The sequence below is a fragment of the Nylanderia fulva genome, unplaced genomic scaffold (genome assembly GCF_048542155.1).
Source record: "Nylanderia fulva isolate GAGA-0341 unplaced genomic scaffold, ASM4854215v1 Scaffold18, whole genome shotgun sequence".
Classification (NCBI taxonomy): domain Eukaryota; kingdom Metazoa; phylum Arthropoda; class Insecta; order Hymenoptera; family Formicidae; genus Nylanderia; species Nylanderia fulva.
The window spans coordinates 3854005-3881758 of record NW_028190055.1 but is presented as its reverse complement, the minus strand read 5'-3'; the positions used below and the strand labels follow the sequence as shown (position 1 = coordinate 3881758).

Here is a 27754-nt window from a genome sequence, read left to right as displayed (position 1 = left end):
ATATATATATATAATATATATACAATAAATTTATAATTTTATTTTATAATTAAAATTGTTAGTTCACAATATTCAAATAACGACAGTCCAAATTATCGTACAAAAATTTTCGCTATGTATTACACATCATGAAAGTTATGTCATTTGCCGGCGTCGATGTCTCTCGCATACCGAATGATACGCGCATGTCACGTCACAATCTCCTTGTGTCATATCGAATCGCTGGTGACTGATTCACCAAATATAAAAAAAGAAAGATATAGAACATAGAAGTGTATCGAGCAAGTACCCATATCGATATATCTCGCTTAATCTTGGCCTCGTTTTTAATTGTAATTATTATGCAACTAGATAGATCATTACCGCGATCGATTTAGACTTCTTCTTCAAGGATGCAAACATTTAAAAGCGTCTCGTTTAATCTTAGATTGGTATATTCAATCGTAATTATTATGCAATTATAGATAGATCATTATCAACCAACTTAGATTTCTCCTTCAAGGATATACAAACTTTTGAAAACATATTTTTCAACAAATATGTCAAAATAAATTATTTTAACAGAATTTGTATTTAAGATTTATTTATAAAACTATAATGTTGACAAAAATAATGGGAAATGTCAAATATTTCTCAACATTTTTATTGAGAAAATATCGTCTCCGAAAAGCATGCCATTAATCACTGATGTGCTGTCATATAAAATAAATATTATACGATATTCGCGCATTTAATGAAAAATACGATCATCCAGTGTACTTCTTACTCTGCTCATTCATAAGCTGCGTGAACAGCTGCGTGAGCAACAGAAGTCAGTTCGGAGCAATCGGTAGAAGAATTGGATCAGCTGATATCCGACGTAGCTTTCTCGTTGAGCTCTCTGTCTGCCTCACCTTTCTCTCTCGTTCTCCAGCACCGATGACAACCCCACCCGCGGCATCCTCTTTCTCTCTCTCACCAAGGTAATACACGAGGTCGTCCGCGTCCGTTGTGGTGGAAACCGCTTTCCAAGCCTGTTAACGTACTCGGGGCCTCAGTATCCTCGCCGTCTTCGGGTCCTAAATGTCGCGCGGTGCGCGAGCGCGTTTTTGACGCATGTCGAAATTCGCAAGCAACTTCGACAACTTTGACCTTGAGTGGCTTGCTGGTAGCTCGTTGATCATTTCCTCAAAGGTAAAGCCTGTTGAATTCAAGACGTGTATATCAAGGCCGGCGCGAAACACGTTCACTTTTAGGTCATAATGGCTGCGAAATCGCGATTCCATACAACAACATATCGAGACAACTGTGTTCGAATTTTTATTTTGCCTTCAATAATATGCGCGAAAGTAAATTGATACTTCCTGAATGATGAGAAAATAATATTCAAGTAAATATATAGGATGTCTGGAAGAGTAGAAAGTTTTCATTTGCTCTTCTGGATATTTAATCAGTATTTTCTTCAGAAAACAAGCAAAGGAATTATCGATTTGATATCGTAATCTAATTTATTTCTTCCGGAAAAAATTTCAAACTTTGCGTTCGATTGCGTTAGATTCCGGTGAGCCGGAATTAAATACAAAGGATGAAGGGATGGTTCGACGCCTTTCGCAGCGATGGCGGCCCGACTCTCTACAGCTACAGCAATCGCACTCCTGTGACAGGTGACGTGCCCCTGGTCATCGTGTTCGTAATATTCGGTACCCTGTTCACGGCCTTCCTAGTCATATTCCCGGGTGTCAGGAAAGAGGTGAGCAGAGTCTTTCCGCTTTTGTATACGTCGTGTCAGATCGTAGACCGACAGTCAAATCAATTACGAGTTATGGCCGCGTGTAGTAAACCTGATGTTTCTTCGCCGTAGCGGTTAACCACATTTCTCACGGTTACCATGAGCCTCTTCGTGGGTGCGACGATTCAAGGTTCGTGCACTTTGTCTACTTTCCAAGTCGAGAGGCCTTGACTGCCAGTGGCGTAACTAACGGCTTCGCGGAGCTTGAATCGCAGGTTCTTCAGCGAGGTCTGAGAAAAAGGAGGAGTGAAAAGCAAAGAGAAGACGAAGGTCGAGGAGGAAATTAATAAGAATAATCAAAGAGTTTCGAATTCGTCATCGGCACATTTTGCAGCAAATAATATTACCTATTTATGTTTCATTTTCTCGCGTGTATAGGTTTTTTATAAAATCATTTATTAATTGTATATTAAATTTTGTTTATTAATTGTAATTTCTTATTACATTGTTTAAAGTGGAACCGAATATTAGTTACGCCACTGTGTGAGCTCGTAGAGTTTCACAATGCAATAATCCACTAGAGATGCTTTTCCAATTGTGTCAAGTAGTCGGATGAAATCACAAATCTTATTGATACAATTATAATACATTATAGACGCTAGTAAATGTAGCGAATAAGTGGAAAAAAAATAATCATCGTATTTTCTCTCTATATATATACATGTGTATGCATATGTAGTGGCGCAATATGGTTCATCCTGGCATACGAGCACCGCCACCATTGTTAGCTCCTATAGCGCTTTCTCCAGTCACAAGGCGATGGCCGATATCGGCGGTTACATTGGTTTAATGCACATCAATATAACGTACAAGCGTAAGTTTCAACGTGGAAATAATCCGCGATTTTTCGTATCAATTTTTTACACGCATTTTTTGTAGATTCAGATATTTTAATTATATGTAACAATGTTGAGGTTCAAATTTTAATCTCTAAAATTAATTGAGTGTTTCCGGATCAATTTATATAACGTGTAATTTACATCCCTAATAGCACACCATATCCGAAAGACATTCAGAGGATATCCACAGAATATCTAGAGGACATTCCAACATCCTCAAGATGTTCTCTGAACATCTTCGGTATATGTGTACTGTTAGGGATCTATATTTGCGTTAAACTAATCTGATATATCCTTGCAGTACTGCCAGAAAGCGAGCAGACGAACAGCGATATCGAATACAATGAACGCTTTTGGTGGCGAAGTTCCGGCGAAATGACCAGCGCCTTCAAGCAGGCCCTTTATCAGGGTGCCCCATTTCCCATTGTCTCTTTGGCGGAGTACTTTAGCCTCCACCAGGAAGGCTTCTCCTGGGGCTCGCGATATCGCGAAGCTGGATATTACGCTTCCATAATGCTTTGGTATATTATATCTCTTCGATGATGAAGTGTCGCGCTTTCTCGCCTACAAATCGATCGAATTTTCTTTCGTAAACTAAGGATTTATTTTGAATCGTGACTGATAAATCTCTTCCGCAGGACCTCCTTCGCTTCGTGGCTGATGATGAACCTGTTGCTCATGGTGGTGCCGCGATATGGGGCTTACGGTATGATTTTCACGGGGCTGTGTATGTTGTTAACGAACTTGATTTACTCGGCTCTTCTACCATGTGAACCTCTGATAGCTCATATAGACGGCTCGATCCTCTCCTTCAATTTCGGTTGGAATTACTGGCTGGTGCTGTCGGCCGGTTCGTGAAATATTTAATCGTAATTCTACAGGGGGTCCCAGAGTAGTAAACCTGTTAATGACAGATTCCTGGGATAATTTGGAGACGATTTTTCCTCAACGAAAATGTCGAGACATCAATAATTTTCGAGTTATTTAAGCGATTGAAAATAAGGGGGTTTTCGCAAAGCTATGTGGAAATAAAATATTAATAAAATCACATTTTTTTATTAATTTTATGTAGAGTTAATTAAAATGAAATTTTAATTTAAGGTTTAGTTTCATTACGAAGATACATGATAACAAAAATGAGGAACATGCAAAAAATGATGGCCTCCCTCGACATTTTCGCTGAGGAAAAATCGGCTCCAAATGATCCCAGGAATCTGCCATTAACAAGTTTACTAATTTTCTGACACTCTGTATACTACGTATGCGGATACATCATGGCGATATAATAATTTTTGTTTGATAGGTGCCGCATGTCTCTTGGCAGGACTCGTGATAACAGCTATAGATATGATCTTTCCTCATCAATTCTCGACTATACTCGAAGTTGACTATGACACGCCGTACGACAGGCATGTCATTATAGAGGAGAGCTTTGATACGCGCAACGTCAGGCGGAAAGTTCCCAAGATCGAGGATTCGTTCGGCGATCGAATAATGAGGTGATTGCGATCAAATTCACTGAATTAGCTTTCAATTTCTGCAGGCGAGTAGGAACCAGAATTGAATCTTAAATATGACTTTCACATTGAAAGCCTTATTAAGATCATTAATTTACCTTTTTCCTTATACAGGATGGATCTAAATAAGTGCGAAAAATTTTAAGAGATGGTTCTTTGTCGAAAATGAAGGGGGTTTCTTATATAAATAATTTAAATATTTTTCTCAAATCTTTTTGACAAATTAAAAAATCTAAAATTTTTCGCATTTCTTTAGATACATCCTGTATAATTATATGCATTCTATAACTATGAAAATATTTCAGTCAACTATCATCCAAGCTTCAGAATAGACATGCTAAGGAGGACACTGAGGGTGTCATTAATCGAGGATATACGTCACACGAGCCGTCCGAATTCCCGCAAGAAATTGGGGATGAACCTAACAAGAGTACTAGTAATTGGTCGTATCCGTTTCCGCCAACTTCCCGCAGAACCGTAAATGGCTGATATATTTCCCGAACATTTTAGATAGCTTCATAGATAATATTCGTCGACTTTCCGAAACGCCATTAATGTTTCCATTTATTTTATATAGCGTATTTTTTAATAATATATTATTTATAATAAAAAAAAAGAAACATCGATTTGTGAGAGAGTTACTTATAAGAGATCCAAAGAGTATAACAGTATTACGAATACAAAGATAAATTTTTATATTTTAATAAATTATAAAAAATTTGCAAGATAAATTAAATTCTTCGGAATAGTTTCAAGAAAAGAAAATAGGGAAGGAAAGGATATCTATCTTCTTTTTCTTGTTCATAAATAAGAGATGTAATATTACTCGCATATTAATTCATAAATAATAAAAAGCGGCGCGTTTTAGTTCATAAATATGTACATTTTATAAAATAGACGAGATCCGCGCGAAATATTGTCGAATTATATGGACAGTCCATTCAATATTTCACGCGAACGGGGGCAGCGATATACCTTGACTAGCCAAAGTTTTCGAAGTGATGAATAAAATACGGCAAGCGCCGAGTTTTGTTAACTTCGTCGCAGGCCGACATGACGCTTTTCGTCAGAGGACGTGGTCCACAGCTAAATACTCCTATTTTACTAACCTGTAAATCAATACAAAATCTCATTTATTTTAAGTATACTTTTTTAAATTAATTACATTTTTTAAATAATTTTGTTTAATTGTGAACACGTACGTAGCTGTGTTTCTTCTGAACAAATTTCAGGAACGACGTCATGTCTGGCCGACCGAAGTGATTTATGGCCTTGAGTCCGGTAAATATACTCTTCTTCGATAGCCTCTGAAAATGATTCTCACATATGTACTACATATGTGAAATAGAATGTAATTAATAGACAAGTAATAAAAAATTAGCAGAAACTTTCTTTTTCTTCTTCATGCTTGAATATCGTATAAGAATGTCGAAATAACTTTATTTATACCAGCATAGTAGTACGCAAGTCGAACTTGTGAAAGAATTGCGTAATGAATATATGAATTTCAAGTACGTCTGTAACATCTTTTCTCTCAACATCTCTGAGAACGTCAATGAACCACTCGAAATGCTTGTGCGACGGGCAAATCCATAGAAAATAGACCTATCAAATAAAAAGAAGATAAGCCATCGCGTTTACTGTCTGATAAATTAAAAAAAACATTTTCCATTTGATTAGAATAAAATCATTATTGCATCAACTTTACCGTGAAATTTTTTAGGGAGAAAAATAATAGAAAAACATAAAAATTATTTTCCTAAATATAATAAAAAAATCTGAAATTTCGAATTTATTTGCAGAATACGATCCTCTTTAACTCACCTTCTTACACGCCACCCCCGAATATCTGTTGGTGGACGTTCCAAACACAAGGTCGTTGAGCATCGAGGCGTAGGGGGTGACTCCAATGCCACCCCCGACCATCACCGCGACCTCGAACTTGTACCAATCTTGGTTTCCGCCGCCAAACGGGCCCTCGATGCGGATCTTCGGACGCTCGTCCTCCGGACTGTAATTGCAGGGATCAAAATAATTCCGCAGCTTCCACGTCCACGGGCCCTGCGCTTTTATATGGCACGACAGAAAATTCTCGTGCGGTGCCGAGGTCAGGGTGAAGGAATGAAACTCGTTGGACCTGAAAGCGGTGCAGGCGAGACGTACCCACTGTCCCGATAAGTACTTCAAGTTCGGAGGTCTGTAGAACTTGATCTTTATCACGTCCGAGGGTAACAATTCCGTCTCGATGATGTCGAGGGCCATGTATTTAGTTCGCAAGCTCACGACCTGATAGGCAAAAAACGATTCTTTCAATTCTGTCGCATTATTTTTCATCGTATTTCATGGATATCGAGTTACTTCGAATAGCAATTGTACAAAACTCAATGTGCAGGATTTGCTACATCAGTTGATGCATGCAAGCATAATTAATAAGTTTTTATAATTATGTGGAACATCACGAGTAAGTGATTGTATACGCAAATGTATGAATTGGAGGCTATTTTTTCTCTTCATCGTGCGTTGTTATCTCTCTTCCTATTTTTGCACGTGTATATTTTAAACGTGCGTGATAATATACTTAATATACAAGATTTGCAACATCAGTTGATGCATGCATAATTAATAGGTTTTTATAATTATGTGTAACATCATGCAAATTCACAATAAATGTAAGCTATTTTTTTCTTTCCATCGCGCGTTATTATCTCTCTTCCTACTTTTGAAAAAAATGTAAATAAAAAAAATTACTTTATCCAGCGCGTAAATGATCGCCGGGCCGACGAAGAATATCCAGAATCGTGGTGCGCCTGTCAAACGAGCCAGACCATGGATCAGACACAATGCGTATAGGACCACATAGAGACTGTGCGTCGACCAAAAGAATTTGTAGGCTTTTTGTCGAATGGTCGGATGTGCGAAGACAAAGATAATCGTCATGACGATGAAGAGAAGAATGCCGCTTAAACCTGCGTGAGAAGAGAGTCATTAATTAAGATTCAAGCGCGATGTACGCTTCAAGAACACTGAACAAATTTGTTAACTGAAATTTTCAGCTAAATATTATTGTGTTAATTGCACATAAAAAATGTAATATATTAAAGGCGCATAAGATATCTTTAAGATGTCTTTTGGATATCATATCATAAAATTTCTTATATAAAGCCGTCTTAAAGATTTCTTAATGATATCTTATGAGCCAATTTTGGACTTGGTGCTGTCTAGGATATGTTCAATTAATAAAATCGTGATTTAGTTGAAAGGTTTAGTCAAATTAATTTTTTTTCAGTGAACGAATAAAATGACCAAATCAAAGACACTCACCAGTCACTGTTCTGAACAGCCAAAAGGAGATGGTAGGCCGCGCATCGCTGGGGAAGCTGATCTCGCTGGTGAGACAGCGAAGATGCGCTATCGGCTGCGTGGAAACGTGATAAAAATTGACTATATGACCGACCGTGTGCAAGACGGAGAAGAAAAGTGCCGTGCACGCCGCGATCTTATGGAATTGTATGTGCGAGTCTAGGGGGATGTACTGCTGGATCGAAAATTCCTTCAGTTTCGTTAATAAATTACGCGACATCGTCAGCAGCAGGAGGCTGTAGCAAAAGGATAGAGCTGCAGCTGATCCTCTCGTTATGGCAATTCCTACGCCCATTATATGCCTCAGATCCGTATGTTCCGTCATGAATGAGTAATCTGCGAGAAATTTTATGACGATACAAAATATCTACAGACAACAAATATTTACAGACAATTAATCTTAAAAATCTGTCTAACGTAAACGTCCGCAGGATTTTTCCAGGAGAAGGCATGATTAAAATTTCTTTTCTTCTTTGTTGTTCTCTCTTAATTATATTTTAAATTTAATTTTTTTGCTATTTTCATTTTTTAAATATACTCCTCAAAATAATTAAGGGATAAAAAAATTGTACAAAAATAGACAATTTTTAAGTAGCAGTAACTTTGTTACGAAAAATGATGACTTAAATTTTAAAAAAGGATTTTAAAGCTTGAAATCTCTACTTTCGATAAATCATAGCTTTTTTCATGGTCTAACGATGAGTTAACGTAAATAATTCAGAATTCGACACTCACGGATAAATCTTTCGATGAAAAGAGCCACAGTAACTACGTAAAACACGAAGAGGTAGAATATATTCTGCCTGTTCTCCTCGAGGAAGGTCGATATAGCGTCCCACTGCTTCCGTGTCCAGCTCTTTGAATCCTCTAGTGGTAGCTGGTCGATGTGGAAGCTGGTCATACGAGCGACGTTCGTCGAGGTGTCGAGAAAATTTTGTTTGGCGCCTTTGCAATCGAGACCGATCGCGACGAAGTCACCCTTGTACTCCTTCATCATCAGCTTGAAGTCGTTGTACGTGAGATAATCCTTCCGCTCGAGTCCGGCATCCTGATGAATGAAAAATTCAATAGACAAAAGTGTTGATGATAGGCATTTTGAAACAGTTCTGCGAATCTACAGAATGTCCCAGGAAATTGCTGAAACTAATCAGCTGTCATTTTTTAATGCATGTAGTTATTGAGAAAACAAAAATTATATTAAAAGAGGAAAGTCTGCAGTTTATAGTGGATATAAATAAAATGTTTGTATACCAGTTTATTTTATTGAAAAAAGTAGGTAATGAAAAAAGCAATTTTCTATGGGACACCCCGCAGTATGCGATGAAGATAAGTAAGACGCACCTGAAACATGCCGTCGATTAGTTCCGTAACGTGATCGTCCGAGAGACTCGTGGTTCTCGCTATTTCGACCAGCGATCTTAACATCTCTGACAGTTCTTCCTTGTCGATTACGCCGTTGCTGTCTTTGTCGCACATGTCGAAAATAATCCGCAATTTGTCCTCAGTTTTGCCACTCGAGAACAGCAGGACCGTGTCCAAGAATTCCTGGAATTTGAGTTTCGCTGATGACGACTCGACTGAAGAGGAAACTCATCAAATAAGAGTGCGAGATGACGTAAAAAGCAAGTCTCAGTTAAATCAACGCGATTCGATGGTATACCTGGAAGGAAATCCGGCCGTCGCCGTCTTTGTCGACGATGTTGAACATCTTTTTCACGAAGACTGCATCGGGTCTCATACCTAGAGCACTTGCAAATTCGCTCTTGGAGAGCGACGTGCGCATCACAGTGACGACTTCTCCGGTATCGCTGTCTTCGGATCGTCGTCTTCGTTCGCCAGGTCGTAAGCCGAAAGTCAGAGCATAGGCTTCTCTGAAGAACTAGAAACATTTAAATTTATTTTAAATACTTTTAAGCACTATCTTCATATGCGCGATTATCTTTTAATTTTCTAAAAAATATTATTGATGTCCTTTTAAATAAAGGGCATTTTTTTCATTAATTTAGCTTTCGATTTATTCATAAATATGCAACATGTGTAAAAGTGAGACGCAAACCTGTTCAAGCTTTTTTTGTCGGCGCTCCTTGGTTTCCGCTTTTGCCAGCATGATATCTCGCGCGATTGGCGTAAGTGTGAAATGCTTTTTTTGTGACGCCAGAAACGCCTCCAATTTCGCAATGAACTTTCTACGCGAAGCCAGCGAATCGAGTTCAAGGACAAGGTCGTAATCGCGCGGTATACGTAATAGCACTAGGGCTTTACGATGTCCGGTTTCGCTCTCCTGAAACCGCGATTAATAATTAACCAGGTGCGCCGATGTGACATTAAAGAGTATAAGTTATTCAATAAAGCGTAGAGAAGTTGCAATGTAATTTGCAAATACTTCATCAAACGCAATTATATCTGTGCGATTTTTAATCATTACATCATTTACATATAGTTACGTCATTTCATAGTCGTCATTGATATTCATAAATATTTTTCAATAAACTTTGGTTTTTTAAATATAATCTTTTCCTTCGTTAAAATTATTTTAGATTATTCCTATCTTTTTACATTAGCTTAATTTTTTTAATATAACATAGTTATATCTCATTCAAATTCTTTTAAAGCGCTTTAAAAATAAACATTTAATTATAGATAATATTAATATAGATAATAAAGATAATTTTAAATTAATTGATAAATTAATTTAAAAATATCTGACATAATATACATAATATAAGTTTTGAATGTTACAAAATGGATATTGAAAAATATAATATATCTCTGTAAAAAAAAAAGAATTGTAAAGAATACCTGCGATTCCTCCATAGTTATCGTGTTAACGCCGCTGAAGTCGAACGTGCGCAGTTTCTCCCCTTTTCGATCGACGATGTGCAATGCCGCTTCCGGTCCGAATTTCACCTTCACGAGACGGCGATGGTTCGCGTGTAACCACTCGCGTACAATCATCTTATCGACACAGATCCGACCGTCGCTTCGCTTCTGAATAGCCTCTTGAAGTATTTTCAATCTCCGACGACGTCTGTTTTGCAACTTCACTAATCCGTATCCAGCACCGGCGCAAAGAATCGGGACGAATCCGAGGAATACGCAAGCATAGATGTAAACGAGTTCGCTACCCTATAATATGTATTTTTTGCAAAACTTACATTAATTATTTTTTCAAAAAAATTTGATATATTAAAGAAAATATTTACCAATTATATGAATCGTCTTTTTCCTTTTCAGAAATTATTGGCAGTCATTAATAATTTTTTTTGAATAAGAAAGTATCTATCTTTTTGGTCTCGTTTTTGAAATTATCCTTTCTTATTTAAAATAATTTTTTTTCAAAAATTTGGTACATTAAAAAAATAGTTACCAATAACATGAATCGTCTCTTTCCTTTTCAGAAATTGGCAGTATTTAATAATTTTTTCAAATAAGAAAGTAGCCATCTCCTTTGTCTCGTTTTTGAAATGATCCTTTCTTATTAGAGAGAACAGATAAAAAATGAATTTTTATCTGTATATTTTTTGAATTTAATTACCTCAAAATAATCATAACGTTGCAGGGGTACACAGGGTTCGAGCATCGTCGAATTCAACTGAAAGGGTTGAGGACACGGATCGCCGTCCTGCCAAATGAATACTTGTTTCTGTATCGCGTTGAAAGATATGTCAGTCGCGTTTGTGACCACATCCCAGAGCGTGGTACGACGGATGTCCTGTATCTCGTTTTTCGTAAAAACTCTAATAAAGAAGATCATATGCAATGAGGGAGAGAAAATAACAAACATAACTAAGTTCATTTCTCGCTAAAAGGAAGTAACTCGCTCACCCATTTTCTTCATTCTCGAACCAGAAGCGATCCGAATCCCGCAAACGGAGAAATTGCTCCTTTATAACCACGGTGAAAAGCTCACCAGGTCCACCCTTGGACTCGAGCATCCCGCCGACGTAGACGTCGACGTTGTTGAGATTGTTCGAGTAGATCTCGACGAGGGTCCGCAGCAGCGACGGATTCTTGTTGAACAACTCGGGATTAATTTCGTTCCACGTTTTCCGTCTGGGCAGCTTGAAGTGCACCCTGGCTGTGTTATAATCCGGCAGACCGTTGTCCCGACCCCGCATGATGTTTAGGGCACCCAGGTCCCTGCGTGAGAACTCCATGGGACCGAACAGATTGTTCCGGATGTCGGTACTGAGAAGATTGTCCTCTTTCTCCGCCAATTGCGATGCCATACCCATGATCAGTTCTCCGATCGTGCTGTTAGCTAAAACTTCCTGCGAAAACCACCCGATTCTTTACTATAATTTTGTAATTTATTTTTTAATTTATTTTTTAATTTTTTAATTTATTTTTTAATTTTTCTTCAGTAGAAAATTTTCAAGAATAATTTAGAGAAAAATTATTCTTTACTATAATTTTTTAAATTTAATGTTAAACAGCTCGATAATTAAGCTTGGATCCAATTTAAATTATCTTGAGTTTTTTCCAATTATTTTAATTTAATGTTAAACAGCTCGATAATTAAGCTTGGATCCAATTTAAATTATTGTGAGTGTTTTTTCAAATTATTTTAATTTATTAGACACTTATGAAGATCCAGATTTAATTAAGAATGATTAATGATTATCAAACATAAAATATACATATGTAAAAAAGCATCCTACGTCTTAAAGTGATCATAAGAGTTTGATGTAATAACTAGGTTACATACAGGATGTTCCTTGAAATTTATTTTTTAATTTTTCTTCAGTAGAAAATTGTCAAGAATAATTTAGAGAAAAATTATTCTTTACTATAATTTTTTAAATTTAATGTTAAACAGCTCGATAATTAAGCTTGGATCCAATTTAAATTATCTTGAGTTTTTTCCAATTATTTTAATTTATTAGGCACTTGAAGTTTACTTAAGTACGATTAATAATTATCAAACATAAAATATATATATAAAATTTCCAGTAAATCTGTTATCGTCAAACTCACATTTGAGTCCCACCATGTAGAACATAATCTAATGGCTGGCTGGCCTGTATTGGTCCTTCTGTATTCACATTTTTCATCTCGCCGATATATTCCCGGTGGTATAAGAGTATGACCAAAGCGAAAAGCTGCACTTTGGAATATGTGACTAATACCCGGATGTAGATCTGGTTTATAACCGCTGTACGATGGTAAATCTTCATTTAGCAATGCCGGAAGATACTCGTAAAGAATTATGTTCTGCAAGAAGGTCGAAAAACTTCACATGCAAGAAATAAGTCTTACGTAAGCGCGAAATATCATTATGTAAATTCGACGCTACAATTCGACAGACAGTTCAATAAAGAGATTTATATATACATATATATTCATTCGCGAAAGCTCATTTATTATGCATATATCTTCAATTATATAAAACTTATTTCGTTTTCATAGGCGTAACTTTTTCTGCTGGTTAAATTTAATCCACTTGAATTTTATCCACCTGAATTGTCCCGATGACTATCCGACGCGTTTTTTGAAAGACCTCTTCGTCGGACATGTTGGGATGTTCCCTCTGCACGTGAACGGCTATGACATTGTGGTACCGATAGAACAAGATTCCCAGAGCCAATAGCGGCGGGTGCTGATTCGTTCTTGGATCTCCGAGCACTGCGCAACACAATTAATTGTTAAGAACTTTCGCAAGAATCAGAAAATTAATTGCTAAGGGAAAGTTAAAACGCGTTATAATAGAGTGAGCACGAAGCCCGCGTACGATCGATGTAATAATTATAAGGCAATGCAAAAAAGACCGTAATCACGTTCTCCATACAGCTATCAGATAATTTTATTCTTAATCAGAAAGTGAGAAGATCCAAATATTACGTAAGTCTCGGATGTTTTGAATTAGGGCGGATTTTTCCCTGACACATTTCAGGAAAAGCTACTGTTCAAGCAAATGATCAATATAATTTATATCGAATAGTCACATAGATTCGTTCCCTTATTTTACATAGTTAAATCGAGAAAAATACAGGAATTTTTTCTAGATATTAAGCAATTAAATTTTCGTAAGCTAAGTCTTAATTATTAATAGACAATAGAAGCGCGCTTAAGCATCGTGCTCTTTATTAACAATTTTTATATTTTAATCTAGATGTTTAATATAAAAAAATAATCAAGGCTACACAGCATCCGAATTTTCATTAAGAAAATATTTTATTAAAAAATTCCTCATATGTTATTGAATAGCAGGCAGAGGAAGAGACTGGGATGATTAAATCGAGATAAAAATACAGGAATTTTTTCTGAATATTGAACAATTGAATTTTCACAAGCTACGTCTTAATTATTAATAGATAATAGAAGCAGAAACTCTGTCTCTCTCTTTATTAAAAATTGGTGTATCCTAATCTTAATATCAAAAGAAGGTTAAATCCACGACGTCTGAATTTTGAAGAAGCTCTACATTAAATAGCAGGCAGAGGAAGAGGTTAAAAAGAATTGTTGAGAAAGTGCGAACTACTTAAAAATTAATGTATGCTTATAAGTATATAATTCTCGCGCTTACGATACAGACGCTCCGGGCTGAGCATTCGCATGACATGAGGCACCGCGTGGTTAAAGAGGGGCGCACGCATGGTGTTCCTTACAGGAAATTGCCTCGTCTGTTCCATGAGAAGACTCCCGTTCTTGAATGCCCGCATCGTGTTCGCCCAGGCCTCGCTGCTCGAATAGACGAAGCTACCGTCGATCCAGCTCGTCACTTTATTTATCTGCAACCTCACGTATTCAGAGCTACTTCTCACGACTCTGTTTCTCGAAGAATTGGCCTTCGATTTCGCCGATCGCGTAATAATACATGTATACAAGAGCTTTCAACGGAGGAGCAAAGTGACTATATTACAAGGAATTGGAAACTCGTGAATGCACGTGAACGTGACTAGTCGCACGGGGTAATAATTTCGAGACATATTCGGTGTCTCTGCATCATTATTTCTAGCGGTGAAAGTCGAACGGAGTCGAGGTCACCTCCGGAAGTGTAAGAGTTATTCTCCGTAAAAATTGACCCGAGAAAACTGGGAATTACCTGTTCACGTGGACTGTTGGGGCTGCGTCCGGTTTGACGGTCGTAATCCGCTCGAAGGAATGGAATGTACTTGTTACCTTGGCACTCCTTGTCAAAAACCGGATCGCATTTGTCCACATCGATCCGATGAAATTCTATGGGGCAACCACTTTCGCTGGCCATGATTATCTCCGACGTGACCAGCTGTCCTGAAAAGATTTGCCACTTTGATAATGACGCGAAAGTTTCCAAAGCAAGAAGCTCTACGCACGCTATGAAATATTGGAGTTCGATCATTTCAGTCTTTTATTTCTGCTGGTTTCAACTTAAACAGAGCTCACTCGAGATTAAATTGGCTTATGCATTCGTGACGAGCCACGAAGCACCGACCGACGTAGACAATTAAATGTGTGCTTTCAGACATATGACAGATCGAGGAAATTATGTATGAAATATTACGTTGCAAATTATACATAATAATAGTATATTATAGATAAAATTACATTAAAATACGCCTATAATTATAATTATTAACAACAATCTATTACATGTCTTACGGAAATTTTAAATATATGCTATATACTGGCGATATTTCCTATATTGTATATTACAAATTACTATATATCTCTTGTAATTAAAATCTAATAAAAATTTTAACAATTTATATTCTTATTAAAAATTATTCTAAATATCGTATGCATATAAATTTTGCAGATAATTACGTTTAAGTAAGTAATTATGTGTAGAAATAAAAGAGTTTTGTACATAGATTTTAAATAGAAAGACACAAAAAGCTACAAAGTTCTTGTTCAAACAAATAAATACATCGAAGAAGGAAGTAACTAATATAAAAAAATTAATTCAGGATCATATTCCAATCAGATTTCAATTTAAAATTTATACTCTCCCTTCTGTCTCTATATATACAGACAAAAATAGAAAAGCCATTTGAACTCAAGGCTTGTTTGCGGTCTCCCTATACCCTGTGTATTCTACTAGATAATAGGCATATAGTAATTATCCTCACCGAAAAAGGCGAATAATGCGGTCCGATTTTTCACAGACGGCAGACCATCGTCACCCTGCATGAACAGATCGCTGAGCTTTCGAGGGGATGGTCTGTCTTGGCCAGCCATCGCGTAAACACCGTCAGAATACGCCGCAGGGACTTTACGGATGAGCTTACTGTCTATGGTGAGTCGTATGCGTGTGAGTCGTGTTAATGTTTCAATTTTATTTATTTATTTTCATTAATTAATTTTATTAATTAATTTTTTATATTTGTAGTTTTGTCAGGAATCAACAGAAAATTAAGTAAAATAAAATTCGAATGACTTTGTTAAACTGTTCTTTTTGGCTCATTTTTATAATTTATTTAATGAGAAAAATAAGCTTTTCTGGATTTTATAAGAAAGCTGGAATCCTGACAAAAGAGTGAAGATTTGAATTTCAATTTGCGATTTCGAGTACTTGCCGATTGCTCCCCAATCAGGATGTGCTAAATTGTTGTAAAATCCATCGTACCTCTGTTTGTTATCCGCATAATTATGTCCCGCATCTAAAATAGTATTTTTTATGTAAGTGGGTAAATTCGTTGCATTCATAAAAATTGAAGTTTTGCAATATCGCTATCTGACAGAAGGCCTATCGATTGCCAGATCGACACTTCACGATTGATCGTAAAAGAGTTAACGATCGTCTACAAAGGGCATAGAAAAGGTCGGAATATAAAATCCGGCTTCTCGATTCTGTAATTGTTAAAAGAGCAAATCCGTTTCGCAAAATATAGTTAGGGGTAATAAAAATACCCGACGATAGGAAATTATAAATATTATTAATTTCATTATTAAATTAAAAATTTGTATTATTTAAATATAAATAATCAGATAATTCGATTTCATTTTTCTATTATAGAATAATAAATCTAATTGATTCTAAAACTCATTTTTTAATATCAGTCTATTAAAAATATACGATATGGCGTTATCCCGCAAAGAGTAAAAACATGTGAAATACAAATTCTAGTCGCTTCTAGTCTGGAGATCTTCAACTCCTCTTTTTCCAAGTCGCGAAACTTACGACTGCGCGCGCCAGGTGTGGGACAAATTGCACCTACCGGTTCCAGCAGGTAACACGATCCAAAGTGTCCAAATGATCGCGCGGAGAGGCAGGCTACCACGGACCGACCGTCGTCGTCTCGTCATCTTGAAGTGATCACTTGGTCTCGCCCTCGGATCTACGCCCCCTACGCATTTCTCTGCCACGTAGCTTCTTCGTTCACCCCAACTCAATGATATCCTCGGAGACACATTTCGCTGGTACCGTCCGTCAACAGGATGAGCAAGAGAGTGCACTGACCGCCATACAAAATCTGGGATTGCTCTCCGAAGGCGCTTCGGAGGCTGGAGGTGACTAAAGTGCGAATTGGTACCACCTGATCGAGACCCAAAGTGTCACTTTCAGCTACCCCAGATATACCGATCACGAAAGGGGGTCTCCAGTGCTAGTTGACCTTTCTCCACCGAACGATCGGCCCAGGCACACTATAATACTTTGCGGTAGAGATCTGGAAAATCGGGCCGCGAGAAGCGCCGATGGAGGACGCGATCGATCGACGAAGAGGGGCCTCCGAGAACAGTCGGTCGCCTCTCCTGACTGTTGGGTCTGACTGCGAGCGCGCCTCCGCCAGCACACGGTCGCTCTTGGTCGCGGCTTGGTGAAAGTCGCCGGCCTATTTGTTTCGTTACCGCGCGCACCTCCGTCTGCACCTCCTTCTCCTTCTTTCCGTACCTCGTCCCCTCGACGTCTCCTCTCCGGTCTATACGACGTCGTCGGCCTCTACGTCAGTGTTCTTCAATCGCTTTTTTTTTTTTTTTTTTTTTTTTTTTGCAAAAGAGAAAATGGAAAATAGACGGGACATCTTCTGACACCTCGGTTGAATGGGACATGGGTTTCTAACATCGATCGATTGGTATTAAGGATCGAATGATGCCTCGAATTCAAAACTGTCGCAATGAACAAAAGGAATCTCTCTTTTAGCACCAATTCCCGTGGACTGTCGAAATTAGCCGCGAAAGGTCTTCAGAAGGATAGATTTGTAGATTTAGGTGGCTTTTGTAGTCGAGTCGGCTCGTGGGAATGACATTTTCAGAAGAATACCGAGATACAGTTGCAGTTTCACGTATACCGGTTGAAAAACCACTGCTCTCGGTACCTCTGTAGAAGGGTACGCATATACATATACGCAAAGACTTGTGCGATGCGACGCGGCGACGTCATCGCGGGCGCAGGCCTAGTTTTCGAAGTCCGCGGCACCGATTACCCAAGGCGAAACCTCTCTCGAGTCCCCGCTGGTCGTTCCAAGGTCGTCGGATGGGCAGAAGACCGATGCACACGATAGAGATGGGACGTGTATATATAATCGAGACTCGTTTTCTCTAATGACTTCTTCCTTTTCAGAGGCGGGAATGAGGAGAAAAATCCGTGTCACTATATAATAACGCGTTCTTACGTATCGCTTGATGAGCCGATAAATAGCGGAGTCCGGAAATGGTAGGGTAATATATTGATACATATGTTACATGTACGTATAATTCATCTTGCAACATAGTTTTCTGTTATATAATTTGCATATTTCATATGCATATGTGTAACGATGTATACAACAAACACATTGTCTGATCTCGATGAATATCCAAACGAGATTACAGAAATTAAAAAAATTCTAACATATCTAAAACGCGCTTGAAACCATTAGAATGTCTTTGAGACGTCTTTACGATTTCTAGATGATTGCATTGTCTTGGATAATGATCCGTAATTAATAAGTACCGTAATTAAGCGCATGCGAGCGAGCGCTCGTGGTTTCTTATATCGAAATTGTAGATTTATATTTCGGTTCCCTGATTTCATTTTCGTTTATACGTGGCTTAATTAAACGATGCTGTTGTCAGAGAGACAAAAGATGGTGACATATTATGACTCAATCCGGAGAGAAATCGCGTCTAATGTTCTCGACTACTGGTCGATCTTTTCTCGCCCTTGGCACGAATCGGTAGAAGGAATCTTCAGCAAAAAAGAAGATCAAAAGTATTTGTTCAGTCGTTTCAAAAGTGCAGAGGTCTTTCACCCTCTTCTCTCGCGAGTCCAAGTCTAAAGTCGACTCCTCGACTTTGTTGGCGGATCGACGGATGCAATATCATCTGAATAAATTATAACGCGTTTTTCTTTTTTTTCTCTTTTGCTGGAATTCCTTCTCGATCGCACACATTTATCCTTGAAAATTAATTATCACAATTTATCCTTCGATCTATGCAAAAGAACTCGTTTATTCGTATTATCATTCTGCATACAGAATCCTCAAAAACAAAAGTTTCCGTTTCGCAGAAAGGAGATCATCGCGAACTCTCGTTCGCGATTCTTCGAAAAAGAGAAAATAACGTTTATAAATCGACATCGTGCTTTCGTTCGTGCATTTCTTTATATCGCATCGACAAGTAATAAAACACGCTTGCTCAGCGCGATTTTCGTGAAAAAAAAGACATTTCGATCCCTCCAGCGTAGAAAAAACATAAGATATGTATATGTACATCCGTATCCTTTCATCATTTAGAGCCGGTTGTTCCAACTTCTTGAGATAAGTAATGACGTCATTTTGATGTTTAATAACGCCAGTTTGCTGCTTGAGATATTTTCCTTTCTTTTTTTTCGAATTTATCTAAAACGTCATTATCTGACGTTATTTTGACGTTTAGTGACGTCAGTTTGTTACTTGGGATATTCTCTTTTTTTCGAACTTATCTTAAAAGAAGGTGGAAGAATCATCCCTAAATCTGACAATGAGTGGACGGAGAGAGCAATATATGTATCGGGTCACTTGGAGTTCGAGTTCGAAGGGTAGTAGTAAACCACCGCCGGGGCCGGAAGCTGCCAGTGCGCGGCGTGGAGTTCGATCAGCTGTAGAAGCGTCCGTTTGACAAGCGGCAGCGTCGTCGTCTCCTCCGCTAAAAAGGCATCGCGGACGCTGCCGAGCAGCTGCTGCAGCTGCGCGGGCAGCTCCGCGTCCAGGTCCTTGCCGATGCACGTGAGGATGACGAACAGGCAATTCGTCTATGGCGTCCAGGATAAAGATATCAATTAATCTCCCACTATTGTCATGACTTTTTCAAGTGTCAAACGTTCAAGAGAACTCGAGAGTTAGATGGAAAGATAAATATAATTTTGCATTTCCACTAAAATTTGTAACTCAAGCAAAGACTGATGATGAATTTTTTCATCAATCCAAGAACCAAGACATATCGTCATTAATTCTATGGATGAAAATAAAGCTTGCAGCAAGAGATGGAAATGATCAAAGGATCAAAATTAATTTTTTTTTGGATTGAAAGAAATGAAGAAATATATCGTGCCTGAAGTTAGAGAAATGTTTCCACTCAAATTTTTGTAACTCAAGCAAAGACTGATGAATTTTTTATCAATTCAAGGCTCAAGACATAATTATTTCCATGGATGAAAATAAAGCTTGCAGCAAGAGATGGAAATGATCAAAGGATCAAAATTAATTTTTTTTTGGATTGAAAAAAATGAAGAAATATATCGTATGCCTGACAAGTTAGAGAAATGTCTTTTCACTTTCGGCAGAACATTGACTTTGGGTGTGAGTTGGTGACATTAGCCGATTAATTTCAAGGTCTTACCTCGGCGAGCGAGTTGATGACGGGCGGTAGCAGACAATCCTGGCAACATTTCCAAAGCAGTGTGAGGAGCACGCGTCCGGGAGGAACGCCCTCTTGTTGGGTCTTCAGTTGTAACTGTCGTCGTTTTAGCTGCAATTATGCGATTATGCACAATGTATGCGGGCACAATCGAACGTGCTTACCGCTGTCGTAACGACGCGATAAAAAAAAAAGATTTACAAATATGAAGTAAATGGCGTTAAATTATTATACACGTTAGATCGAAACGACTGTCGTTAACGATAAATTCCTTAACGAATCGATAAACGTTTCTTACGGAGACTTAATGCGTAAATAAACAATAATGTGCAATTAATTATTACCTGGCAATACATCTCGTTAAGGAACGTCATAAAGGCTGAGAATCGATGACAGATGATGTCATCGTATAGTAATCTAGCGCGATCCTGATACCATTGCTGACACGTATTTAGCAAGGATTCCAAAAAGGTTTCCTTCGTTTCTTTCTGTACAATTGCATATGTAAAACGTACTTTAAATTAAATATTATATTTCTTATTATATAAATAAATTGTATTAATTGTAAAAGATTATTATTTAAATTAAATACTACTGAAAGAGGGAGAAAAGAAAAAAGAGAATAAGATTGTTTGCAATTTTTTTAATAAAATAGAAAATAAAATAAAATAAAAATACTAATAATGGTAATATTTAATCGTGCGTCAATGATTATTTTTTAAAATAATATTTATTTCTGTTATTAAAAATTGTAAACTAAAGTTCTAACTCTTGAAATATTTTTACGTATCTCTATTTCTTGTGAAAAGAAGAGCATATATATTAATAGCCAAATTAATGTTCACCTATCAATAATTTTTCAATAAAGGAAAAAGAATGAAAGAGATGTATACCTCTATAATTGTGATGCAAACTTTAGCTGCCGGTTCGGCATATTTGCGATTTGCCACTGCTCTTTCCAGAATATGTCGCACTAGTTCCATCAATGTTCTCGCGTTTAGAAGATTTGGATCTGTCGAGAAAATGATCAATTATTATTAATTGTGTTAAATTATTATTTTTAATTGCTGAACACTTTTTAATACTAAAAATTCCACACAGTCGATTTATATATTTGCCGATATTTTTATTATGTATTCTATCAACAATTGATAGATTCCATTACCTACCTTCTATCGCTCGCAAGAGTATATCTTGAATAGGTGAAGGAAATTTTCCAAGTTCGGAAGCATCCGCGATATTGAATGCCTTGACAGCTAATACGTCCGTATTCAAGCTCTTGGAACGCTTTAGACCATAAGTGGACACAAAAGTGTGCGACTTGGTAAGCTTGCCTGGTTTTACGGAATTTGTCCTGATTTCGTTTTGATCTACGTTGAAGTGTACTCTATTCGTAGTCTGATGGAATAAGAAATGACGTTTTAATTCATTACAATTTATATTCAAAACTATTAAAATAAAGATATTATATTGTATATAACCCTCAAAATAATTAAGGGATCATAAAAATTGTCCAAAAAATAAGCGAATTTTAAATGATAATTTAAATTTTCGTATTTTACTTACATGTAAGATGTTTCCGCTGGACGCGGACGTGTCCAAGGGATGAGACTGACGTAATGTGGAATTCGTCGTCGAGTGATGGCTATTCTGATTGTGAGAATGACGAGATGAGAATTGATGGTGCTGCTGCAAAGGATGCTGCAGTTGCTGTTGTTGAGCATAGAGATATCGATGTATATTACCACTCGACTTGCTGTGCTGTAGATAATACGTGGATCGCTCGGATGCGTTAATTCGAGACCTGTTCATTCATTATTATTTACAAGATCGATCCAAATTCAGAATCCCATCTTAAATTCTGTAGACTTCTCGTCCAATCATTTCATTCAAAAATATTTTATATTAATATATGATTGCTAGTATTTTTAATAATGTAATAATAAAACAAATTGACAAAAAATTATTATATAATTATTTCATTGCAAAATTATTTTTTTATTTGTATAATTAATATAAAATTAGCGTCATTAATATAAATTATAACTTAATAAAAAAATGTTTAATTTGCTGCTACTAAATATTAGCTAATTGAAATGTTTAGAATTGTATACTATATAGCTTAACAACATATCGAAGCAACAAATCGAATGATTGATTTTATGATAAGCTAAAGAAAAATTCCAGCGTATACTGATATTTTATTTTATTTTCTGTAAGCTGCCAAAAAAACTGAACAATTCACACGTAAATATAGTTGACACTCACTTAGAAAGATGCGAATCGTTCTGCTTCATAGTGAATTCCTTGGCGTGCACGTTTAAACGGAGATTAGTGACGTTCGCCGTGGTTCCTTCCGCTCTCCCACCTATAAAAGCGACCATGAAATCAAACGTTAACGTCCATGTGCAATGAGTACATTTAGATTCACGTTTAGTTCATTTAAAGCGAGAAAGCACGAACCTGGGGGTCGATATATCTGTAGGGATGGTTTGGGCTTGGGAGTAGCTGCGTTAGTACTTCCTTTCTGCGAAACCGCATCCCTCATCTAAAGAGAATAAAAATGCACAGCGTAATAAAAGAGAAAAAAAAGAAATTCATGTCTGTCTTCGAAAATGATTGTGCCTGAGATCGAGAAAAATGTTTCTTCCGCTGTAGAACAATGTTGCAATGGGACAATAATTGAAAATAATTGCGTCGTTGTATCATATTGAAGGCTAATATTAACTTTTCAGACTCGGTTGCTACTTATGCAAATGTAAAACGTAAGAAAGGTGATTCATTCAGGAAAGTAGGAATGCTGCAGAAATGTTACTTTTGATTTTATAATAAAATTGTACATAATTATATAAATATTGCATATTAAGATATATGTATAGATATATATTTTATTTTTTATAATTTTAAACATAATTTTTAATTATCTTTTTTTAGACATACTAATATACTTGTCAAACTAAAATAGAAATGTAATGTTTTTCAATCAATGGATGTTGTATCTTATTGTTTCAATACATATATATGTAACATAATTAGAACATGATTTTACAATATAATAAATACTTCAATAGTAATAAAAATTATTTCTGAAAAATTTTTTAGAAACTGTAGAAAGTTACAATATTATAAAAACGCACATGAAATTCTTCAATATATCGTTTTCAAGATTTTTCCAAATTAAACTCTGCGGCACATATTTTCTGTTATCAAAAATAAAATGTTCCCTTTCCTAAACACAATTCTTTCCTCTTCTATTTAGTCATAAATGTCTTTATTGTTCATTGGCAAGTCTAATGTCTTGATTACAAAATGGAAAATTTCGAAATAATGCTTCTAATTCAGCGAAATCTTGGCATATTCACCTCTCACATTTGTAAACATTACATTGCATGTGCATTATTCACACTATGTATATAATATCTACCGCAAAGAGCGCACACATAAGTATGTTTTCTCGTTGTATAATGCACATTGCAATAAATGCAATGAGCGCTTAATGTGCGGAGACTCGTTATGGTAACAAGTCGCGAAGCACGCGGGATAAACGTCATAAACGATACACATCATGGACACATAGCGTTAAAAGCGTGGGTTTAATGTACGCATTAATCTATTCTCATGGACAGTTTCGTATTGTGGAACATTAATTGGAGATATAGCCGAAAAAGTTAATAACTCGTGTAATTTCGAATTAACTTGTCTCTCTTTCACTGTCCCTCTTGCATCATCTTTTTTCAAAATGATACCTATCTCATTCAAGTTTCTTTATACATTTTACATAAATCATTTCATATATCTTTTTCATAAATGTGCAAATTTCACGAGAAATAATTAAGATCATTTCTGAAGGAAACGCGGAAAGAATTCAAGAACCGGAAATAAAATTTTAAAAAGAAGAATATATTTAAAATTATTAAATTTTTATAAATTAAATTTTATTTCTCTTTTTTTTAAGCGTGATTAAAAATGTGCATCATTATATGCAATTTACATGATTTACGTGAGTTTTTTATCTGTGTGGATCAATATATCATAATTGATTCCGCGAATCCTTCATTCCAAGAGATGCATTATTAAATTATTCAATATCTATATAATTTTTGCAAAATTGCTTGTGATATTTCTCTCTCTAAAAAATCGAAATATAAAGTAATTTTAGAAATCTCGGATAAAATTAGAGGAAGTACAGTATATCGTGCACAATTTGTTATCATTAATGTCACACGCGTAACATTGTTTGACAACTAAAAATAGCGAGAATGTCGCTCAAAGTGAAGCATAATGAGCGAAAGATATGGAAATTGATAACAATTTCGATGAATTGTGAAATTTTTTTCGACGTCACATACATACATATATTTCGAAACTGATCATAGACACAAGTTCTTCTCTAACATATTAGTCAGAGTTCTCAATTGATTCTCTGTCTCTCCTAAACGTGGGATTAGAAAGAGAGACAGAGAAGATCGGTTCGACTACACTTAACTTTAATTAATCTTCATAACAACCTTTCTACGTTTATTCGTTGACAATTGAAAGGCGTCAATTTTGGAGCAAACTTTTCGACCGCACATATATATAATATTATATAATATTAAATATTATATACATATAATATAATAATATTATTTAATTATAATAAAAATATTAATAAATATATTAAAATATATAAATATTATATATATAATATTATATTAAATATTATACATATAAAATAAAATATTTAAAAAAATGAATGAAACTAGACTATATAATTATGCGTGTTTCAGCCTTCGGACGAAAAGCATCAAAGAAACGGAGATAGATGGTGGGAGAAGCACTCACAGTGAAAAGCGTGCGAGAATCATCCTTTCCAAGGTCCAGGACGGAGCGGATGCTGCGGAAATGGCTGTTTTTTCGCGCACCGGAAATGCGGAACGAGAAGTTCACGCACGGAGAGACGAATTTCCCGGCGGCGAGGCTCTTTCACGGCGACTTTTCCGCGTCGAACGTGCGTCGTTGTCGTCGTCTTCGTCGTCGTCGTCGTCGCCTCTTCGCTCGCGCACGCAGAGAGGTTCCTCTTCGATGACCGAGGACTAATAATAGCACGACTCAGCCACGAGCGAGCGAACGTTATATATCTCCGTGCGATGCCACGTACGTATTAATGTACGTCGTTGCACCGCGCGAGAGAAAAGCGAATTGGAATATATAATTCCGATTCAACTCTTTCAACCGGAAACGGGCGTCGCGGCGCCTCCCAAAATCGACGATCCAAAACTATAAATCGCGCTCTTTTCTGTCTCTCTCTTTCATTCCCGCGCCACTCGGCGAACCAAAAATGGTGATTAGTTTTGGTGCCGGTGTCTTGAATCAGCAACGTAGAGATGACAGTCGAGACACTCTTGAACTGTTTTCGTTCAAGATGTGAAGCTGGATCCGGACCAAGCGAAGGAGCACGATCACAAACGAATGTCAATAAACAGGCGTTAATTCTTCACATTTTAATTATATTTGGAGATTTTTAAAAATTTTATGAAATAAAATAATTTTTTATGAAATTATTAATTAAACAACGCTTCTTTTTATTAATATTCGTTTGCCTAGTTTGCATTTTCAGTGCAATTTTCAATTCTCTATTTATCGGGGTTTTATTATACATGCATGGCCACGTGTGTCGGCGAAATTGTCTTCAGAGGAGGACATGGATAAAGATAGCCTTCTGCAGCTTTACAATGGACCATATTTTAGGGGGTATAAATTTACATCTTCATATTCGTGCGCGCATATTAAAGACTTGTCGCTTTTTTGTAGTCGTAACATATCATTTTTCTTAGAATTCTTGGGATAAATGAAATAATCATAAAGGAATAAATGTGTCTTTGGATGTTTATGATATTGTAAATAAAATATGTATATATATTTAAATTTTTTTATTTCATATCATAAACATAAACACAAGACACATTTCTTGATTATTTTTATTATTAAAAAAATGTTAATAAAATATTACACATCAATCATCGACATGCGGCAACGTAATGTAAAATGCATTTTATTTCTAAGTTTGCTATTTTTATTTTTCTCCTCCACTGAAGAATGAACAGAAAAATATATTCTAGACAATATTTTGCTTTATAACATATTAGTAATTTTATGACGTGACTATGATGATACTATGAATTTAATGCGTTTACTTTCGCACGATTTCTGTTATGAACGCAAACTTTGTTTCGCGCTGAGGAGAATGGATTCATTGTTTTTTAGCATATCTACAAATGTCAAGGTTTCATGTGCCTATTTTTACAAAATAAATTCTTCGCATTTAATTTAGAAATTTTTTGGACCTCAAAATTAAAACAAATTCAAAATAATTCCAAGTTTTGCTATTAACAAATATTAATGTATCGCATGAACAAGAGAACAGACTCTGAAGAGTGTAATTTATTGAAAAACGAGTAAAAATAATTAAAAACTTGTTTTAAATAAGCTTTACATTTGCATTTTTATAGCTTTATTCTCGCAAAAATTACGATCATGTAAACCGACCTCACCTTCGTCGTGTGAGTTGCCCGCACCATTTTCATTCTATTGTCATCAAACGCCGGATGAGAATCGATCCAGCGAAGTGTCAAGCATTATCATGTACTTTTTATTACGTAGACACAACAAAGAATCCTAATTTTATAAAAATCTACACTTTCTTTTTTCCAACTTTATGAATTTTTACTTCAAAATCTCAGTTATCAAACTTTCATTCTGGTTGATTCTTCGCTGCATTATTTACTCCACAATATCATGTCTCTCTTCAGTTCTCCTCTGGTTCTCCTTTGCTGAATCTCTCGCGAGGTCTTTTGCCGGTCGGTTTCGAAGAAATTATTCATGATCGGAATGTCCAAACAGTGGATGAAATATTACACTTCTCAGATATATTTTGAATTTCAACAGGATACGCGACGCATCGCTCGATCCGGTCGATCGATCATCTGGCAGACCGCAACAGAATCGCGTCACTCTTGAATCGTCAGCTTGTTACATCGTTTCTCGATAATTATTGCGATGATTCATCTTGCGTTCGAAACTACGCGTTGAGTCGGCACTGGTATAAACAAATATCTTTGGTTCGCATAAAGATTGTCGCAAATCCTTGGGTCGGGTCAAGATTTCCAGAAAGTCTTTTAATGCGAATCTCGACGGTCATTCGCTACCGATGCTGTCACGTCGATGACTGAAAATACGGCATGTACATGTAACACGTCTTAATATGCAGTTCGCGTGGTAGGCGACTACCTAAGCATCGCCCCCGTATGTACACCTGTTGACGTAAAGAACATCGATGAAAGCGACGTAAGACATATATAGTTAGAGCTAGAAAAAGTCGCTTCACTTCGCTCGTTTAGTCGCACAGAAAAACTTCTCATCCAGCTTCGCAGATAAATTTATATAAATTATATAAAGCAATTCTTCTTAACTTATATACTTCTAACATAATATTTTTCGAAAAATTGTACATATATATTATCTTAATAATATATGTTAATATTTTAATAATA

At 36.4% G+C, this 27754-nt stretch overlaps 3 protein-coding genes across 6 annotated transcripts; 1 reads left to right on the top strand and 2 right to left on the bottom strand.

Moving 5' to 3' along the window:
* Positions 1-91: 91 nt before the first annotated feature.
* mol (dual oxidase maturation factor 1 mol) lies at positions 92-5511 on the top strand. 3 transcript variants are annotated; one of them, XM_029308447.2, is made up of 8 exons: positions 92-962; positions 1535-1729; positions 1841-1898; positions 2448-2582; positions 2909-3128; positions 3246-3457; positions 3911-4106; positions 4430-5511. In XM_029308447.2, exons 2-8 carry the CDS (start codon positions 1565-1567, stop codon positions 4611-4613), a joined length of 1170 nt encoding a protein of 389 aa, XP_029164280.2. In that variant the 5' UTR covers positions 92-962; positions 1535-1564; the 3' UTR covers positions 4614-5511. The 3 variants fall into 3 exon arrangements, with proteins under 3 accessions (XP_029164280.2, XP_085337652.1, XP_085337653.1); XM_085481526.1 differs by lacking the exon at positions 92-962 and adding an exon at positions 1052-1173; XM_085481527.1 differs by lacking the exon at positions 92-962 and adding an exon at positions 1052-1173 and having other exon boundaries at positions 3911-4150; positions 4430-4492.
* Positions 4796-18021, bottom strand: Duox (dual oxidase). 2 transcript variants are annotated; one of them, XM_029308444.2, is made up of 20 exons: positions 16625-18021; positions 15983-16066; positions 15536-15697; positions 14530-14717; positions 14011-14215; positions 12943-13109; positions 12462-12698; positions 11310-11755; positions 11020-11221; positions 10284-10610; positions 9541-9765; positions 9145-9363; positions 8826-9029; positions 8220-8532; positions 7446-7820; positions 6873-7090; positions 5949-6410; positions 5574-5729; positions 5327-5455; positions 4852-5233 (listed from the first exon to the last, which is right to left on the bottom strand). In XM_029308444.2, exons 1-20 carry the CDS (start codon positions 16710-16712, stop codon positions 5105-5107), a joined length of 4536 nt encoding a protein of 1511 aa, XP_029164277.2. In that variant the 5' UTR covers positions 16713-18021; the 3' UTR covers positions 4852-5104. The 2 variants fall into 2 exon arrangements, with proteins under 2 accessions (XP_085337650.1, XP_029164277.2); XM_085481524.1 differs by lacking the exons at positions 15983-16066; positions 16625-18021 and having other exon boundaries at positions 4796-5233; positions 15536-15739.
* Positions 18022-18818: 797 nt separating this feature from the next.
* LOC114935580 (uncharacterized) lies at positions 18819-27667 on the bottom strand. Its single transcript, XM_029308445.2, has 9 exons — positions 26756-27667; positions 22686-22770; positions 22491-22590; positions 21789-22026; positions 21392-21620; positions 21116-21234; positions 20567-20710; positions 20205-20333; positions 18819-19617 (listed from the first exon to the last, which is right to left on the bottom strand). Exons 1-9 carry the CDS (start codon positions 26786-26788, stop codon positions 19381-19383), a joined length of 1314 nt encoding a protein of 437 aa, XP_029164278.1. The 5' UTR covers positions 26789-27667; the 3' UTR covers positions 18819-19380.
* Between the last annotated feature and the right edge of the window lie 87 nt (positions 27668-27754).